Source organism: Phacochoerus africanus, unplaced genomic scaffold, assembly GCF_016906955.1.
Source record: "Phacochoerus africanus isolate WHEZ1 unplaced genomic scaffold, ROS_Pafr_v1 Scaffold_17, whole genome shotgun sequence".
Classification (NCBI taxonomy): Eukaryota; Metazoa; Chordata; class Mammalia; order Artiodactyla; family Suidae; genus Phacochoerus; species Phacochoerus africanus.
The window spans coordinates 123,619-144,101 of NW_025927364.1; the positions used below are offsets into that span (position 1 = coordinate 123,619).

The following is a 20,483-nucleotide window of genomic DNA, read 5'->3' on the forward strand; positions in this document are numbered from 1 at the left end:
AGAAGAAATATAACAAGTTCCACATCCCTCTAATACCCAGCCCTTTTGCTATGAGCCAGCATGCAACTACTTAAAAAGCTACTATGGAAAGATGTGTTCCTTTGGGTTGTGAAAGATTTTTTTTCTTGTTGTGTGGAATACATTAAAATCCCAGCAGCTAACTCGACAGCTTTCTGGACCCCCAAGGGAGAGTAACTCAGACAAGAGTCCAAGACAGACCAGGTGGGGTTACTCGGGATGTGTTAGAAGGAACACCACAGCCTCTTGAGGCAGCTGAGCATACACAAGGCTGCTGCGAGACCTCAGGAAAGCCGGAATCAAGCCATCTTTTCCTACTCATGCCCAGGAATGGGGCAGCTATGTAGGTGTTGGAGGGATGTTTTTCTTTGACTGGGCCAAGCTCTGGGTAAGACCTTTCACATAGATAAGCAGGGGCAGGGCTTCCGGAGGCAGGAGTCTCAGGGCTCTATAAAGCCTGGCCCTGGGCACGACGGGGCAACTCTCCCAAAGACTGTGAACTGCTGGCTTTCTGCTATTCCTCTGAAAATGCAGCGGCTGTTGACTCCAGTGAGGCAGGTCTTGCGAGTGAAGAGAGCGATGCAGGAAGCTTCCTTCATGCCGTCTCTCCTGCTCCCAGCAGCCCACCAAAGGTGAGTCACGTTGGTCCCAGGGACCCCCCAGGTCACTCTCAGAAGTGGCACACAACCAGCAAAAGATGAGCAGAGAGCCTGCTCTAGGGAGAGCAAAAGATGAGCAGAGAGCCTGCTCTAGGGAGAATTCCAGTCAAAAGTTGGCAAGGCTTGTGCACAGCCTCAGCTGAGCAAGTTAACCTCTCAAGGTCTCGCTTACCTCATCTCTAAACAGACAGCCCAGGTCTGTTCACAGAACTGCAGGATCCCAACCTCTGAGACCTGACAATGTCAGCAATGGCATATTCTCCTCCAGCTGCACGAAGCAGTGGAAATATCAGTACCGGGGCCCCCGGCTTCTCCTTGCCACCACTGTTCCCATTTTTATTCCCAGCCCCTGCTGAGACCGCCAGGATTCTGTGCCAACTGCAGTGTTAGAACCAGCTGCTTCAAGTCACAGCTATAAGATTCAGAATGGCCTGAGGCTAAGAAGTCTTTCTCTGCTCTCTGACTTTATGAAAGAAGGAAATGAGATGTAAGGATAAGCATGTGTGCGTGTGAGTGTGTGAGCATGCGTGTGTGTGCCCACACAATGTACTTGTAGACACTCCCCCAGTCTGGCCCAAGGGCTTGCAGCCTCCCAGCATTGTTGGTAACATAGCTACCACCAGCAACCCTGGGTCCCTAAACCATCCACTGTACTTTAGGACTCGCCCTTTCTTACCTCCTGTTTCTATGCCACAGTCCAAGAATTTTTAGAAAAATCCCTTTGGTCTGGTGTCTCCCCTGGCCTGGCACCCAGGGAGCATGGGTGTGTGGATGCACGGGGTACGAGGTGATGCTCTTTAACCTACTTTTTTTCCTCTGGACTCCCCACCATTGTCCACACCCTCCTCCACCCCTTGCAGGCAGGCCAAGTCTCCCAGCTCGGAATTTAACCTGTTTTTGTATTTATGAGAAAGAGACTGACGTGGCTTTGCTCGTTTCAATAAACAACCGTTGGCTGTCCTCCAAGAGACTTACCTCAGAGCCCCCACCCCGCCCTTCCTTCTGATGTCCTTGGCTCAAACACCTGGCGTCATCATTCCCCTCTCCCCTTTGGTGAACTCACAGCTAATCCCGTGCTCCATGCCTTCTCTACGGCTCTCCTTTTCTCTGTATGTCTATCCCCTCGAATCCGATGTGCATCAATCAGCTCTAAATCCACCATAGCGACCTGTCCTATCTCAGGATGTACTTCACCGTCTTTAAAATTAAGGACGTGTCGTGCCCTCCACCTCCAGCTCCCCACCTGTTTGTCTCATGCGTTATCCCCTGCCCCCCTTTGCTCTCCGCCCCAGGTGTCCTCACCTATTCGGTCACCCCCTGCTGCCCCTGCAGCCCCCTCCAATTCTCCATCAGCAGAAGCTCCAAGTATCCATCAAGCTTGATCTCAAACACAGCCTCCTCCGTGAAGCCCCTCCTGATCCTCCCTCTCACAGGAAAGATCCGCCTCTTTTGAGCTCCAGTGGGATTTTGCCAACATCCCTCTCGTGGCCTTTCTCACGTTCTGACTCTCGGCTGGGTTATGTAAATGTGGGTGCCTATCACATTCCTCCCACTCGTCCAGGAGGTTCCCCAAGAACTTGGAGCTCCTCCTTTCTTTTCCCACCCTCTCTACCCCCATAGCCCTCCATGGCACAGCGCCTGGCACGGCAAAGCTAAGGTTGAAACACAAGAGAAGGAGGTGAGATGGAGTAAAAAATAAAAGCTGGATGCATGTTCTCGAACCCAACAACACCAGAACGAACACAGTTTTTAATGAAATGAAGTGTTTACTCTTTAGAGAAAGTGCAAGATTAGAGGGACACGCAACACTCTAGCAGTCTGAGGTTTCTAGAAACCTCTACGTGTTAACTTTTCTTCAAAGCTTTGGAATCCATTTCCAAGCAATAATCCCCTAGCAAGGGGGCTAAACATTGCCGAGGGACTGATTCCTGAAACCTCTCCTTGGGACCTGAGATGTCTAACTGGAAAGAGAGGGATGGAGTGAGCTCAGAGAAGAGAAAAGGAAAGCGAGGCTGAGGGAAAGCCCAGCCCAGCCCAGCACAGGACCAAGCTCTGGTAGCCATTAGCTCCTAGGTATGGGGGAAGCTCCTCCAGCAAATATTTGAGAGTATAAACTCCAGTGACTTGAGTGGCACCAAATAACTAAGGCAGAAAACTTAACTTCCATCCTTTGGTCAGATATGGATACACACTTCTCACTTGGTCCCACTATCTTGTGATCACATGATCCGCTTTTGCCTCACCCCGGTGCTTCAAAGTGACCTTTGTGATGGGAAAACAGGGGTTACCAGAAGCCCAGAATCCTGAGGTCGACGGATGAATTCATTCGATCTGAGCTACAATTCCTGTGGCTTGGAGCTAAATTTATAAGTCTGCAGAGCCACCCTGTCACTTTCCATGATCAGGAATTCTGCCGCCAGATGCCCGTCCAAGGGATTTGGTGGCACTTGTGTGTTACACATTGGACTGGCACCCAAGGCAGTGAGAGGACAGAATATTTCGAACACGTGACCAAGTCAGAAGTCACTCCAAGCACATCACCTGAGCACGGTGTGCCTTGCTTTCCCCATCTGTAAAGTTAAGAATATCACCAATGTCACCAGCTTTCAGGTGCTCTCACTGGGAACAGACAGAAGCTGGGTTCGGTGAGTTCCTAACTTGTAGCTAGAGAGAGAAGCTCCAGATCTTGTCCAGGGATATTAGCAGGCAGGGTTGAAGAGAGGTGACGGGTCCGGGAAAGAGAGAGTTTATCTCTTCCCTTTTCTGTTCTTTCCCCAGCTTTAGAAGTACCCTCTCTGCCTTCTGTATTCCTAAAGGCTTTACTTGTTCCTATTTAGCTATGAAAATGCTAAAGGGACATCAAAAAGGATAAAAAGTATAAATTCAATCCTACATTCGTATTCATCTGCTATCTTCAAAATGTATTTTACCAAATGAAATGATTGCCATGTTGTCTTTTGAGACCATCGTGGGATTCTGGTTGTTATGTCTAATACAGGTTTTCTACAGTCCCTGCCGTCCCCGTGGCCAAAGCGGATGCTTGGCCAAAGGATGTGGGCATCCTTGCCCTGGAGGTCTATTTCCCAGCCCAATATGTGGACCAAGCAGACCTGGAGAAGTTTGACAATGTGGAGGCAGGGAAGTACACAGTGGGCTTGGGCCAGACCCACATGGGCTTCTGCTCCGTCCAGGAGGACATCAACTCCCTGTGCCTGACGGTGGTGCAGCGGCTGATGGAACGCACGCAGCTCCCATGGGACTCTGTGGGCTGGCTGGAAGTGGGCACTGAGACCATCATTGACAAGTCCAAGTCTGTCAAAACCGTGCTCATGGAGCTCTTCCAGGACTCAGGCAACACTGACATCGAGGGCATAGGTACCACCAATGCCTGCTACGGGGGCACAGCCTCCCTCTTCAATGCTGCCAACTGGGTGGAGTCCAGCGCCTGGGATGGTATGAACTGCCAGGGGCTTTGCATAAGAAAGGCACCGTTTTGGAGGCTGAATCCTCTGTTTTGTTTCTCTGTTCCCGGGGGTGGGGGCGTGGGGTTCATCCAGGGAGGTAATGGTGGTAGTAACCGCTCAGGCGTGTATAGCTGTATGCAGTTAACCAGGTGGCGTGTTCACATCGCCATTCATTACAGCAGCCTCATTTACAGATGAGAAAATAGACGATCTGAAGTCTTACAGGGGATGTGTAACAGGAAGAAGACTTCAAACCAAATTCAGGGAGTTCCTGTTGTGGCTCAGTGAGTTAAGAACCGGACATAGTCTCTGTCAGGATGTGGGTTTGATCCCTGGCCTTGCTCAGTGGGGTAAGGATCTGGCCTTTCCACAAACTGTGGTGTAGGTTACAAATGCTGCTTGGATCCGGCGCTGCTGTGGCTGTGGTGTAGGCCGGCAGCTGCAGGTCTGATTTGACCCCTGGCCCAGGAATGCCTGGAGATGCAAGCCTTAAAAGGAAAAAAAAAAAAAAAAAAGATTTAAACAAGTTTAGGTGTTGAGGAGAAAACACCCTTGTGAAAACAGACCCAAAGACTCACAGGATAAACTATTACACAGAGTGTTTCTACTCTCTCTCTCTTGCCTGTTACCTAGGAAATTGCTTTTTGCTTCACAAATTCACATTACCCTGTATCTTATGTATAATCTTCCCTCGATGCTGTATTAGAGGGAGAACCTCTGTTGTGATGGCAAGAAAAGATCCAAGGGAAATAGTACAAGTTGAGAGTTAGAAACCTAGCTCTGTCAAAAATTGATGCCAGTGGGTTCCCTAATGGCTCACTGGCTGAGGATCCGGCATTGTCACTCCTGTGGTGTAGGTGCCCTCCTTGACTTGGGAACTTCTGCATGCCATGGGTGTGGCCAAGAATGAAAAGAAAAGAAATGAAAAAAAAAAAACAAAGAAAAAGAAAATAAATGCAGGGAGAAGTGTTATGAGGTGTGTTGGGCAGCAAATGATTTTTTAAAAAGTTGGGGGTTTTTGTTTTGTTTTTGCTTTTGTTTTTCTTTTTTGCTTTTTAGGGCCTCATCCATGGCATATAGGAAGTTCCTAGGCTAAAGGTGGAATCAGAGCTATAGCCACCAGCCTACACCACAGCCACAGCCACAGCAATGCCAGATCTGAGCTGCGTCTGCGACCTACACCACAGCTCATGGCAATGTCAGGTCCTTAACCCACTAAGAGAAGCCAGGGATCAAACCCGAATCCTCATGGATCCTAGGTTCGTTAACCACTGAGCCACGAAGGGAACTCCCAAGCATGTCATTTCAAATGAGTCTATTCTTCGGAATGGTTGGGTATTCCCCAGCAGAGGGCTGCAAATGCATCCTTCCTTAAAATGGTGTCTTGATGGGAAAAAATTTTTAAACAGACCTTTAGGATGTGAATTGATAGTCTGTATTAAGACAAAAAGCATATTTAAGCTTGAGCCTAATGCCAATCGCCAGGACCAGACAGGGCGAGTATAGATGTGATCTCTGCTTCGGACCTGGCCAACCATCCACCCAGGGACCCGCAGATGGAAGGAGGTGGTTCTGGTTCTGCTTCTGGTCCCTGTGGATCATCTTCCTTAAATGGGCTTACTCAACAGAACCACTCCTCACGAGACCAGGAGTACCAGATTGTTGAAAGCACGTGGTTCAGGATCCAGTCAGAACTTGGTTTGAAGATAAAATTCCGTATGCACTAGGTGGGTGACCTTAGACAAATTACTTGAATTCTCTGGCAGGCAGTGTTTTCCTCTGTCAGTGTGGATGTTACCCGCCTCACTGGATTGTTTTTAGGATTGTCTGAGGATGACTAGTGTTCATCTAGTATCTCATGCATGAATTTCCCTCCTTAGCCCTTGGCTTTCTGTGATTCGAAGGGAATTTCCCCTATAGAACTGTAAAGTGCTGTCAGGTGATCAGTACAAACCTCAGATACCTCAGAAGTGCCAGTTGATAAATTTTTCATTGAATTCAGACACTGCATTCTGAATAAATGAGGATTTTACACCTAGAGTCACAGGACACTGAGTGTTGACATTGCATTTCAAAAGTGTCATGAGAAGTTTCCCTAGAACGTGAGTTCCACGGGGCAGGAATTTCGTTTTTGCTTCACCGATCCAAGGCCAGCACCTACAATTGTGCCTGGCACTCAGGAGGCTTTCGGTCTACGTGAGATCTAGTAGTGATAATAATTCTCTCTCGTCTCTCACTACAGGTCGCTATGCGGTAGTGGTCTGTGGAGACATCGCCGTCTACCCCAGGGGAAACACCCGCCCCACGTGGCGGGGCTGGAGCCGTGGCCATGCTGGTTGGGCCTGAGGCCCCTCTGGCCTTGGAGAGAGGTTTGTAGGAAAGTGGGGCTACCGTTCTGGGAAGCTGTGCATGGCAGAGCCAAATGACCCCAAATGGACATACCCCTACTCAGGGCTGAAGTTTGGGTTTGAGGATGGTACGGCTGCCTTCAAGAGACTGGACTGGGGAGCGGAGGACAGGGAGGAGGGGGAGAGAGGGGTCAGCACCTCACACAGCGGGATAACCATGTGTGCAATGGGCAGCATTGATGCTGCTGCTGGGGACCCTTTGGGAGGTAAACGGACAACTGAAGATGGAAAAAGATCGTTGGCTATAAAGCGAGAGCTCTCCTTTGAGACTTTTGGTGTCGATTACAGATTTTTTCAAGCCCATGTTGGTGTGGAAATGGAAACCTAAATCTCATTTATATAAAAGCCACAATCTAATCAACTGCCTTGGGACCCACGAGGGATGTTCCGTGGGCTTGGGCGTTAGACAGATAAAGACCAGGAGACTGTTCGTTCAAGGTCTCCCCACCGTCTCTGCTCAACATGGGCGGAGTTGTCCCTGAACCTCTCTGTGTGCTTTGCCAGGGCTTAGAGGAACCCACATGGAGAATACGTATGACTTCTACAAGCCAAATGCCACTTCTGAGTACCCACTGGTGGATGGGAAGCTCTCCATCCAGTGCTACCTTCGGGCCCTGGACCGATGCTACACACTATACCGTCAAAAGATCGAGAAGCAGTGGAAGCAAGGTATGGGGCCCAGGGGGCAGAAGGTGGGGACTCTAATGACATGAGGCCAACAGCATGTCCTAAATGCTTAAGACAAGGACACTTTTTTCTCCTCTGCAAATGATCTCAAGAGAATTGTTTCATGTCTCCTTCTTCTTACACCCTTCCCTGGGTCTATACTAAAGGTCCAATGGAAGTCATCCATAGTCAAGTGTGAAATTGCCTCTGACTTGAACAAAATGAAAGAACTTAAACAACCCAAGGCCAAAGCCAAAGCCAGTGGGTGTCAGCCCCCCGGGGAGGTTCTGGGTGGATCAGACCGACCATGTCCTATGGAATCTAGGACTAGTTTCTGTTGAAGTCAGGAGTGATTTGACTCTTGGTTTATAGTTTGCCCCCTGTTGAAATCTTGTTGATGTTGAAAATTCTCACTCATATTTTCAATAAGTATTATCAGTGATTTTTTTTCCCCCTCTGCATGGTAGTGTTATAGGTTGACTTGAGTTTCACTTTTAATTTCTGGACATTTCTGCTAAAAAATATGTACGGATTGCCAGAACATTGTAAATCAACTCTAGTATAAAAAAAAATTAAAAAGAAGAGAAACAAATCTTTCAAAAAATACAGAGAAACCGACCTACTTAAAAAAATAAAAAGAGTTCCTACCTGTTCAGCCACACCCGGAGTGGGGGGAGGGTGCCTGAAAAAGCCAGCGTGGGAAAAGGCATGTGCTGAGCATAGATAGGGTAGCCCATGGAGTCACTCCTTGTGCCCTGGGTGGGATACTGGCCACCCCATGGGGAAGGAGTAGATGTGGATCTCTCTGCCTCTACCCACACTCTGTAAAATTACTCTTGGCTAATGGCTCTTGTGTCCTCTGAATTCTCTAATTGCTCTCCTTATTATCACGTGGAATTTGGTGGATGCTGCTTTGGATCTCAGCACCAAATTCTAAACTTTCCCAAGGGCGGATGATACCTGGCCCTTCTCTTCCACCTGAGAGAGAATCTGGAGTGTAGAGTCAGAAACAGCAAAACAGTTCCCGTTGTGGTTCAGCGGAAACGAATCTAACTAGCATCTGTGAGGACACGCGAGTTCAATCCCTGGCCTCGCACAGAGGGCTGAGGATCTGGTGTTGCTGTGAGCTGTGGTGTAGGTCGCAGACATGGCTTGGATCCTGTGTGGCTATGGCTGTGGCGTAGGTAGGGCAGCTGCAGCACCGATTCAACCCCTAGCCTGGGAAATTTTATATGCCATGTGTGCGGCCCTTAAAAAAAGAAAGAAACAAACAAACAAACAACAAACAAAAATCTATGTCCAAAGCCAGCCAAACAGGCTGGATGACTTTGAACACAGGTTAGCTTCACATTTTGGAGACTTTTTTTGGAAAATAGAGAAAATAATAGAGTATCAGGTTGATTTGAGGAATTACCTGTCATAGAGAGCAAAAAAAAATTCCTTCCCTTCTGTCTTTATGAATAGGGTGCTTAGCAAAATGCTTGTAGGAGTTCCCACCGTGGTGCAGTGGGTTAAGAATCCAACTGCAGTGGCTCGGGTTGGCGCAGAGGTGCTGGTTTGATTTCCCGACTGGGTTAAAGGATCCCGTGTTGGTTGCAGCTGCAGCTCATATTCAGTCTCTGGCCCAGAAACTGCCATATGCCACAGGTGCAGCCATAACAACAAACAAATAAACAAATGAAATGCTTGTAAAACGAGTGAACAAACCTCTACGTTTTTGCCGGCGGTAGGAGCTCGTTCTCTGGGAGGCCTCAGCACAGGTGGATCTTGCAGAGTAGGTCCAAGCGGCTCACGCCACATGCTTGCTTTTACGCTTCCTCCTCCAGCTGGCATCGAGCGACATTTCACTCTCGACGATTTACAGTTTATGATCTTCCACACACCCTTCTGCAAGTTGGTCCAGAAATCCTTGGCTCGCCTGATGTTCAATGACTTCCTGTTGGCCGACAGCGACACCCAGTCCAGCCTCTACAAGGGGCTGGAGGCCTTCAGGTGAGTCCTCTTCACAAGGAGCCGGGAGGCTCATGAGGGTGAAAAGGAGGCGGCTTCCTCAAGTCTGGAGCTGGACCACCACGCACTCCTGGGGTGAAAAAATCAAGAGTCCACAACACTGTAGAAAGGACAGCAGGTCCTTACGCAGGTTAGTGAGTTGTTGTCTGCATAGGTTCAGGGAGCACAGGGACCCTGCCAGCACCAGGTGACCATGAGAAACTTCAGAGAATAAGAAAAAGGGGAGAGAGACTATGACTAAATCATTCAGCCAATAGCAGCAGAAAGGAATCCGACTAGGAACCATGAGGTTGCGGGTTCGATCCCTGGCCTCGCTCAGTGGGTTAAGGATCTGGTGTTGCTGTGAGCTGTGGTGTAGGTCACAGACACAGCTCAGATCTGGCGTGGCTGTGGCTGTGGCGTAGGCCGGTAGCTGTAGCTCCGATTAGACCCCTAGCCTGGGGACCTCCATATGCCACGGGCGTGGCCCTAAAGAGACAAAAAGACAAACAAATGACAATAAAAAGAAAAGAAAAGAAATAAATCATTCAGCCAATAAGTACTTTATGAGCATCGGCTATGTCAGGCAACATACGAAATTCTAGGGACGCAAAAGTGAATGTGTCTCCACGACCTCTGCCTAGAGGGTCTCACGGTTTGTACAGGAAGAAACACCTAGAGGCAAATACAGGATAGCAACTTGGGGAGTGTCTGGTCTCATTCATTGCCATTGGCTTCATTGATGTCTTGCTTGTTGCCTCAAATGCCCCCTCTATAAAATAGGAATAGTTCCAGCTCAGCCCCCTTAGATGGCAATAGCGGGAAGAATGCTGTTTCTTGAGAACAATACCCCAAGACATTTAAGGAAGAATCCTCAGTCCAAAGGGTTCTCACGGGAAAAGGAATCTTCCCCTTCCTTCTTGGTATCTGTTCAAGTGTTGGAGTGTTCTACCAACATCTGCCCTTATTCTTACTACTGCTGCTCACCCCGCCACTAACTAAGATGCCAAAATTAGCACAAACACGGCTTCTAAGACCCGCCCCCAGGAAAACATTATAACACATACCAAAGATAATGGTTTACTATCTTTAATATACGAACGACTCATCAATAATAAGATCCACACACTAGGTAGAAAACTGAACAGAGGATTTGGACAAGAAATTTCCTCAAGGAAGAAATGCACATAATCATGTTTTTAGATCTGCATGCCCACTGGTAACAAATATAAACAAGCTATTGTTCTCTTGATACAGTCTTTTAAAAATTTGAATACCCAAAATTGAGTCTATGGGAAAATGAGCAGTAGTGGATGGGTAAATTGATACAAAGTTTTGAGAGAGTGATAGGAAAACACAAAATAAGACTCTTAAAAAAAGAGAGGCATAACTTTTGGCTCAGTAATTTCACCTGTTTAAAAGAACATGTAGCTGTTCCTCAAAAAACAAAAACGAGAACTACCATATGGCCCAGCAAGTCCATTCCTGAGTATGTATCCAAAAAACCCAGGACCACTAATTTGAAAAGATACATGCTCCCCAGTGTTCAGAACAGCATTATGTACAATGGCCAAGACATGGAAGCAACCTAAGTGTCAGCAACAAATGAAAGGATACAGAAGATATTATATATATAACACATACATATGTGTGTGTGTGTGAGACACACAATGGAATGCTACCCAGCCATAAAAAGGACAAGATTTTGCTATTTGCCACAACATGGGTGGACTTGGAGGGCATTATGCTAAGTGAAATAAGTCGGAGAAAGACAAATATTGTATAATATCACTGATATGTGGAATCTAAAAAAAAATACAACAAACTAGGGAATATAACCAAAAAAAAAAAAAAAAGAAGAAGAAGAAGCAGCAAGGTCACAGAGAAAACAAAGTAGTGGTTACCAGCAGGGAGTGGGAAGGGGGAGGGCCAATACAAGGGTCGGCGATTAAGAGGTACAAATTATTAGGTATAAAATAATCTACAAGGATATATGGTACAATACAGGGAATATAAACAGTGTTTTATAATAACTGCAAATGGACAGAAACCTTTAAAATTACACAAAAATGTTTAATTTAAAAAGAAGTTTGTATCCTGAATGAAAAAGAACATGAAGTGAGGACAGAAGTGGGGAGACTGGTTAAAGTAAGGTACATCCTACCCTGGTCTATTTGGCAGCCTTTTAAAAAATGTTAAAGAAGATGATTTAGTGTCATAGAGAAAATTAGTTCAGGAAGAAAGCATGCGAAACTGAATGTCCAGCATGATGTTATCTTCCATGAAAGATTATAAAAGTAGGGATGGAGGAGTTCCCACTGTGGCACAGCAGGTTAAGGTTCTGGCATTGTCTCTGTAGCAGTTCAGTCACTGCTGAGGTGGAGGTTCAATCCCCAGCCCAGGAGTTCCTGTCGTGGCTCGGCGGTTAACGAACCTGACTGGCATCCATGAGGACGCAGGTTCGATCCCTGGCCTCTCCCAGTGGGTTAAGGATCTGACATTGCCATGAGCTGTGCTGTGGGTCATAGACACGGCTCGGATCCTGCATTGCTGTGGCTCTGGTGTAGGCCAGCAGCTACAGATCTGATTGGACCCCTAGCCTGGGAACCTCCATATGCTGCGGGTGCAGCCCTAAGAACACAAAAAGATCAAAAAGAAACAAACAAAAAAATCAATCCCCAGCCCAGCGCAGTGGGTTAAGGGTCCAGCTGTGGCCCAGATTCCCTGGCCCAGGAACCTCCACATGCCATGGGTGTGCCCCCCCCCCCAAAAAAAAGTAAGGGTGGATTCTTTTTTTTTTTTGGTCTTTTTTTTTGCTATTTCTTGGGCCGCTCCCACGGCATACGGAGGTTCCCAGGCTAGGGGTTGAATCGGAGCTGCAGCCACCAGCCTACACCAGAGCCACAGCAACGCTGGATCCAAGCTGCGTCTGCAGCCTACACCACAGCTCACGGCAACGCCGGATCGTTAACCCACTGGGCAAGGGCAGGGACCGAACCCGCAACTTCATGGTTCCTATTCGGATTCGTTAACCACTGCACCACGACGGGAATCCATAAGGGTGGATTCTGAGACAATTATACCCTAAGGGCTCTCTCTGACTAGTAAAATTATTTGTGACAGTTTTCCTTTGTGTTTTCTGTGTTTCCTAACATTCTGTACTAAAAACACATGTCCCAAAGTCTTCTTGTCCCGTGGCCGTTGTGCTTTTCCCCTTGCTGCCTTCCTTCCCCAGTGTGGCTTCTCATCCCATCTGTTCCTCTGGCTGCCTCACAGGGGACAAAAGCTGGAAGACACCTACGCAAATAAAGACATAGAAAAGGCATTTCAAAAGGCCTCTCTGGACTTGTTCAACAAGAAAACCAAGCCCTCCCTCTACCTCTCCCTGCACAACGGGAATATGTACACCTCATCCATGTATGGATGCCTGGCCTCACTTCTGTCCCAGTGAGTATTGCTCCGGCCCCACCTCCTTGGACCCTTGGCCTCTGGTCTGGGGGCGGGGTCAACCAAGTTTCGTTCCTGTTCTGGCTCAGAATGTTTTCAAAAAAGGAAGAAAGAAGGAAGGAAGGAAAATGAAAAAAAAAAAAAAAAAAAAGCTTCAAAAGTAAATGTGTAGGGAGTTCCCACTGCAGCTCAGTGGTAACAAACCCGACTGGTATCCATGAGGACAGGGGTTCGATCCCTGGCCTCCGTCAGTGGGTTAAGGATCTGGCGTTGTGGTGAGCTGTGGTGTGGGTTACAGAAGCAGCTCGGATCTGGCATTGCTGTGGCTGTGGCGTAGGCCAGCAGCTGTAGCTCTGATTTGACCCCTAGCCTGGGAACTTCCATGTGCCACCAGCTCGGATCTGGCATTGCTGTGGCTGTGATTTGACCCCTAGCCTGGGAACTTCCATGTGCCACCAGTGGAGCCCCCAAAAGACACACACACACAAAAAGCATATGTGTAGGCAGATTTACTATCGGTATTTGCTAACAGTGGTCTTCAAGGTGGAGTGCATGTATGATCTACTGCAAGATCTGTTTGGATGCAGCAAGAACATAGTAGAATTTTTACGCTCACATTTATCTCATCCATTTAAAATCTCTGTCCTTAATAAAGCGTGGTGGTTAAGAGAGTCTAGCTTTAGAGTCCACAGCTTGTGTTCAACTCTCCTTGCCACTAATTAGCTTTGACCTTGAAAAAATACTTAACCTTTATGTGCCGTATTTTTCCCAACTATAAATCATGAAAAACAACAATACCTATTTTCTCAGGTTTTGATGAATATTAAATGCCTAGAGCAAGTAAAACAGCAATGTTCAGCAGGCGCCCAAATGTCAGTTTTTGTTTTTATAAGTATTTTATCTTGTGTATTTTACAAGAAAATGCTTGTACCATAGTGCATGCATATAAGAAATATGTGTGTGTGTGTGTGTGTGTGTGTGCATCTGATACGATTTGCTCAAATTACTAATAATGAGGAGATAATTTAAAAGTTACAACTGCTGAAGCCATGACAGTCCACATGGGCATCTTAAGGTGAGTCCAGTGGTCTGACCTCCACTTGGAGGTACCTTCAGAGCTCATTGACTTCATCTTGTCTTCATGAGTGGGGAGCAGTTCTCTTTACATCCTGGAAACTCTGTTTTGCTCATGGTGACTTCAGCATCTCAGATTTTAGCTGCTCTCCTCTTGGCAAGTGTTCCCTCTTCTGGGCCTACACCCAGGGTCTTCCAAAAGCCCCTGTTTGTGTGGAGTGCCCAGAACCTATTTCTAGCTGCGAGAGGGTTGACGAAACTGGTTTATTTGCAGTGCAGAGTATAGTACTGATGTGTTTTTCGGGTTTTGATTTCTTTCCCTGCAGGTGCTCTGCCCAAGACTTGGCTGGTTCCAGGATTGGTGCCTTCTCTTATGGCTCTGGCTTGGCAGCAAGTTTCTATTCATTTCGAGTGTCCCAGGATGCTTCTCCGGGTGAGTCCAGTCTTCCTATCAGGCACTTTTGGCAAGGGTCACCTGATAAAAGAAACCATTCTGGAGTTCCCACTGTGACACAGTAGGTTAAAAATCTGACCACAGGGCGTTCCCGTCGTGGCTCAATAGTTAACGACTCTGACTAGGAACCGTGAGGTTGAGGGTTCGATCCCTGGCCTTGCTCAGTGGGGTAAGGATCCGGCGTTGCCGTGAACTGTGGTGTAGGTTGCAGATGCGGCTCGGATCCTGCATTGCTGTGGCTCTGGCGTAGGCTGGCGGCTACAGCTCCAATTCGACCCCTATCCTGAGAACCTCCTTATGCTGCGGGAGTGGCCCAAGACCAAAAAAAAACAAAACAAAACAAAACAAAAAAAATCTGACTACAGCAGCTCAGGTTGCTTGTGGAGGTGCAAGTTCTATCCCCAGCCCAGAGCACTGGAGTAAAGGATCCAGCTTTGCTTTAGCTGTGACGGTCAATCCTTGCAGCTCGGATTCAGTCCCTGGCCTGGGAACTTCCATGTGCCACGGTGAAGCCATTAAAAAAAAGAAAGAGGAGTTCCTGTTGTGGCGCAGTGGAAACAAATCCGACTAGGAACCATGAGCTTGCAGGTTCAATCCCTGGCCTCGCTCAGCGGGTTAAGGATCCAGTGTTGCCGTGAGCTGTGTTATAGGTTGCAGATGCGGCTCAGATCTGGTGTTGCTGTGGCTGTGGCATAGGCTGACAGCTACAGCTCCGACTAGACCCCTAGCCTGGGAACCTCCATATGCCCCAGGAGTGGGCCTAAAAAGACAAGAAAGAAAGAAAGAAAGAAGGAAAGAAGGAAGAAGGAAGGAAGGAAGGAAGGAAGGAAGGAAGGAGAAGGAAGGAAGAAAGAAAGAAAGAAAGAAAGAAAGAAAGAAAGAAAGAAAGAAAGAAAGAAAGAAAGAAGAAAGAAAAGAAACCAGTTTCTGCCTCATCACTACTGAAGCTCCTCTCTTAACAGAATTATGTTGAAATTAAGAGCAAAGGAAAGCCCTGAAGAGGTTTAAACAATGGAGTAAGTCTGTCCGTTTATGTGTTTAAAGCACTTCCCTGGCTACTACTTAGAGGCTTAAAGATTAATGAAGACCAAAGGTGTCTATGGGGAGAACAGCCAGATTGCCCAGGCGGTAGTCTAGGCAAGAGGTGATGGCGGTTTGGCTGCAACTGGTTAAAGAGACATAAACATTTGTTGATTATTTTATGGTTGATGTGATCAAGGACATACATCTAAGCACTAAATGGGATACACCTTGACTAAATGAGTGTATCTGCCTGCCTGTTTCCCTGTAGTATGTTTGCTGGTCTTTATCATTTCTTGACATTTCAAGCCACACACAGAGCGCTTTTCCCTGGGGTAGAAACTCCCACAGAGCCTGGCTCTCCTGGGACCATGCTTGGTTACGGGGATGATGACAGTGAAAGGAATGGAAGGATTTTGCTTTTGCCCCCCAGGCTCCCCCCTGGAGCAGCTGGTATCCAGTGTGTCAGACCTGCCAGAACGTCTCGCCTCCCGGAAGCGTGTGTCTCCTGAGGAGTTCACGGAAATAATGAACCAAAGAGAACAATACTACCACAAGGGTAAGAAAAATGGAGAGAGAGAGGAGGGGAAGGCAAGTTTTCTCAGATGCTATGCCAGTAGATGAAATTCCTTAGAAGTCCAGAGTATAGAGGGTGAGAATGCTGACTTCCATGAGATATGATTGGGGAAGATCTGTTAGGGGCAAAGCAGGGGAAACTGGGTGGGGACGCAGAGGGCAGAGTTGGCAAGAGGCAGGAGGCAGCACGTGACTCCCAGTAGACTGTCGCTCACCACCCAAGATGGGATATTGGACATTGAAGTCCCACGGAAACCGCATGTATGGTCTTTGAAAATGCCGTGTAAGAGCTGGACAAGCCCAGACTTTCAGAGATACTGTTGTGGCTCAGGGGGTCACCCAACACAGTCTCCGTGAGGATGTGGGTTTAACCCCTGGCCTCGCTCGGTGGGATTAAGGACCCAGTGTTGCCTTGAGCTGAGGAGTAAGTGGCAGCTTCAACTTAGATCTGGCATTGCTCTGGCTATGGTCCAGCAGCTGCAGGTCCAATTCGACCCCTAGCCTGGGAACTTCTATATGCGGCCCATGTGGCCATAAAAAGAAAGGAAAAGGAGGAGAGAAAAGAAAACTCCCAGACTTTGGACCTAGAAATCCAAGTCTAAACGGACCCGTGGCACTCATTCTCTTTGGGAAAATGATTGAATTTACTCAGTTGTCTCATTTCTAAAATCACACCACCTTTGCAAGATTTCCAAGCAGATTAGTGAACTAATTAACGGTAAGTGAGTTATCAACAAAGATTACCATCTCCTTCCCATTGGTCCCTTTCCTTGCCAAGTATAAAAGAAACTATTGCCCTCAAAAGCAACGAAGCGAAAGCTCACCAAAACTAAAGTTAGGACTGCAGAGACCAGATACGGTGATTTTAAATCTGGGGTAACCGTATTTTTTCAAGAGAAACTTGGGACACATGGTTTGCACTGTGATCCAAAAAGAAGGCTTGAACGTATGGAAATGGGACTGTTCCCGAAAACCTGGACACTGTAATCATTGATCTTATCTGGATCTGGTTAGAGCAAAGAAGACAATTAAAAATAGGGCCTCTGCGATAAACGTTAACTGACAAACCTCTGAAATACTACAATGAATCAGAGTTGGAAAGCCTCAGGCTAGGAAGGAAGAGTCTACTAGAAAACAGGATGCTGTGAGGTACACCTCAAGCTGGCTACCACTGGTAGAAGGACTCATGAAGAGCTCCAAGGAGGAAGGGCATCGTATTCCTTTAACAAAAATTCAGTAGGCAAGTCTTAGGTACTAGCTCTCGGAGAGCTGCTTCTGGCTCGTCTGCTGGCCTGGTGCTCTCTTGGGTATAGACCAGGTGACTTCCAAGCCCCTTGCCGCTCAGCCAGGGAAGCGTCTTGTGAGGCTCTAGGCATCCCTGTTACCATTTTCCCTCCCCCAGGCCCATAGAGCTCTTGTGAGTGTTGCCTCTTCTCTTTCCACAGTGAATTTCACACCACCTGGTGACCCAAACAGCCTTTTCCCAGGCACCTGGTACCTGGAGCGAGTGGATGAGCTGTATCGCCGGAAGTATGCCCGGCATCTGGTCTAAAGGTGGGGAGTGAAATTTTGGAGGGCTGGTGGCTTGGGGGGTTTCCTCTGGGTAACAGATGCAGTTCTGAGAGAGTAAACAGGCCAGAGAGGGTTCGTAGCTTTTGAAATGGTCAGAGGTGGGGAGTCTGTACCTCGAGGACCAAGTAAAAGTCTTGGGACCCTTTGTCCAGGAAAGACCAAAGCTGGGGGGAGGGGCATGTCCTTCAATCTTGAATCTGAAAAAAAAAAAAAAAAAAAAGAGGTAGCGTGTTTACCTGATCTACTCGTGATCAGAAGCTCCCCTCGACTTGATCGAAACAAGGCTGGCATCCACCATGGGGAGCGGGCTGTGAATCTGAGACCGTGGGACTCACTGCTCCATGGGGGTGAGTCAGGAACAAAGATGAAGAGCTCCTGAGCAGGTGCACATCGCTGTGCTGGAGACAGATTTAAAAGGAAGCAAGGTGTCGGGGATTCTGCTAGAGCCAGAAGCCTCAGCTGGAGGAAGCCTTGGGCCAAGAGGCCATAGAGCAATCAAGCTTCTGGGGATTCCTTCTGGGGAGAAGCAGTGGGATTTGGGGAGTCCGTGGGGAGGGGCAAAGGAGAGAAAAGGTTAGTGGGAGAAGACTGGGTCGGGGGAGAAAGAGGATTCTTTATGGTACTCTTAAAAGGAAACTCAAGGACTTGGAATTAGACTCTGGACCCAGCTAGCTGCCTTCTGTTTCTCTTCCACACCGGCAAGGTGAGCAGAGTGGAAGAGTGAGAGGCAATTTCTCTTTCAGCCCATAAATCCCAATAAGTCAGTCCCTGTGCCCAAATACTTCCTCCGTATTTTCCCGGTCTTGTTCCTCTTTAATTTGTTCCCTACTTTGGTGCATGAAGGGGGAAAGACTAAAAGCGTTTGCCAAGGGCGGGGTGGGGAGCAGGGGAAGCGGAGGAGGAAGTCCCTGGGTGAAGGAGATACCCAGATAAAACGAAATCCGCAGGATGAGGGATGTCCCCTGGTCACTCCTAAGGGCGGCCAGTGTTCCCGGCCACGTGGCCTCCTGTGCTCGGTGGCTGAAGTGTGACTCTGGGATGTTAGAGGCTGGGTGAGGTGGGCTAGGTGGGGAAGGAGGGTATTGACAGCTCAGGCCGCAGAGTGTGGTTGAGAATGGTAGGCTCAGGAAGCAAGGTTCACCAGGCGTTGGCACTACCAGGGAGTGGTCTGTTTGCCTGTCCACTGTTTGGTGCAATATGGTGCTGAAGGGCATGTTACGGCACAGTGGGGGCTATTAACTAGTGTCAATCTAGTTCAGTCATCAGAAGCAGAGGAGAAAGAGACCGAGCGTGATAATTGAGATGGTCAAGGGAGAGTTTCCAAATCAGGCCCCTCCCTCTCCTGGTGGACAAGCTTAGGCAGCACTGTCCCCAGGAAGAGGAATGCTGGGCTCATCCTGGCCTCTCAGGAGCAGTGAACCTACACCAGTGGGATGTCAGCTAAAACAAAGATTTTGGAAGTTCCCCTCGTGGCTCAGTGGTTAACGAATCCAACTAGGAACCATGAGGATGAGGGTATGATCCCTGGCCTTGCTCAGTGGTTTAAGGATCCGGTGTTGCCATGAGCTGTGGTGTAAGCCCCAGACGTGGCTCAGATCCCAAGTTGCTGTGGCTGTGGCATAGGCCGACGGCTACAGCTCCGATTAGACCCCTAGCCTGGGAACCTCCATATGCTGTGGGTGCAGCCCTAAAAAGGCAAAAAGACAAATACACAAATAAAAGATTTTGCATCAGCACAGTGCTCTGTGGAGCTCTGCCTCTGCACTGCTGGGCCTGCTTTCCTATCTCAGGCAGGATGTGCCCTGGGTCCCTGCCCACTCCCAGCCTTGGCTCTCCCGTGGCCTCGGACTCGGGATGCTCAGGCATCCAGGCTTGTTGCCGGATGGCCAGTGGAACACCCTAGACCTCAGAGGCAGTTAGGAGGGCCTGCCTTGGGCGAGGAGCAAGTACGGGGAAGCGGGGGAAGTCCAGGACGAGACTCACGACTGAACGTCCTTTTTTCTTCTGTTTCTTTAAACTTTGCAGATACTTGGAGAGGTTCCTGGGGAACGTGTGCTGCACAACTTCTGCCCTCCATCGATCATATACAGCCCCCCACTTAACTGGTAAATAAATTGGATTGGACACAGCAGCCCCCATATGCGCTGGTCCTGTAGAGGGAGGGGCCGTCCTCCGGAGTCCTTGGTGCCTTTCCCTGCCGCAGTCACTGTCATGGGCTTGTGCTGCTGGAGGAGCTCTCTGTGAAAGAAAGAGAGGGAGGGATGCAGGGAAGCTCAGCCTGGAATCACAGGCCGGAGAAGAGGCAGATCCATTGTCTCCTTCCAGGACCAGATAACTTGCTTCTCAGCTGTTATCGCTTTGTGGTTGTTATTATTATTACATCTCTGTGCTGTTATTATCTTTCTTAGTTTTTTTTTTTTTTTTTCTTTTTAGTGCCACACCCATGGCATATGGAGGTTCCCAGGCTAGGTGTGGAATCAGAGCTACAGCTGCCGGCGTACACCACAGCCACAACAACGCAGGATCTGAGCTGCATCTGCGACCTACACCACAGCTCAACACCAGATCCTTAACCCACTGAGCAAGGCCAGAGATTGAACCTGTGTTCTCATGGGTATTAGTCGGCTCCTGTTTCTTAGAGTTTTCTGTGAGCTTCTAAATTTTTTTTTTTCTTTTTACGGCCACACCTGTGGCATATGGATGTTCCCTGGCTAGGGGTCAGATCTGAGCTGCAGGGACACCATAGCCACAGCCACACCTGATCGAGCCACAGCTATGACCTACACTGCAGCTTCTGGCAATGCCAGATCCTTACCTCACGGGTCGAGGCCAGGGATTGAACCCTCATCGTCTTCAATACTAGTCGGGTTCTTAATCCACTGAGCCACAATGGGAACTCCCTGAATTCCTAACTTTTGACATCTGTTATCATGCTTATATAATGCAATTAAAAAGTAGAGAGGGAGGGGATGATGCCTGCACTTCTTGGGAACCAGAACACAAGCAGGCGCCAGCCGCCAGCCGCCAGGCGTCATGCAGAGAAGCCTGCCAAACCTCCCGGCTCTGAGGCCCCATGGCCCCCACCGCACAGACCCCCACAGGGTGAACTTGACCCCCCCAGGGTGAACCTGCCAAG

General features: G+C 48.3%; 1 protein-coding gene across 1 annotated transcript; it reads left to right on the forward strand.

Annotated features, from left to right (window-relative positions):
- The first annotated feature begins 279 nt into the window (after nucleotides 1-279).
- Nucleotides 280-19,742, forward strand: LOC125119165 (hydroxymethylglutaryl-CoA synthase, mitochondrial-like). The gene is given in 11 exon segments (XM_047766013.1): nucleotides 280-650; nucleotides 3,676-4,130; nucleotides 6,384-6,448; nucleotides 6,450-6,510; nucleotides 7,054-7,218; nucleotides 9,042-9,207; nucleotides 12,481-12,651; nucleotides 14,052-14,158; nucleotides 15,633-15,758; nucleotides 17,221-17,329; nucleotides 19,373-19,742. Coding segments are annotated over 10 exon segments (1,527 nt in total). The 5' UTR covers nucleotides 280-546; the 3' UTR covers nucleotides 17,328-17,329; nucleotides 19,373-19,742.
- Nucleotides 19,743-20,483: the final 741 nt, after the last annotated feature.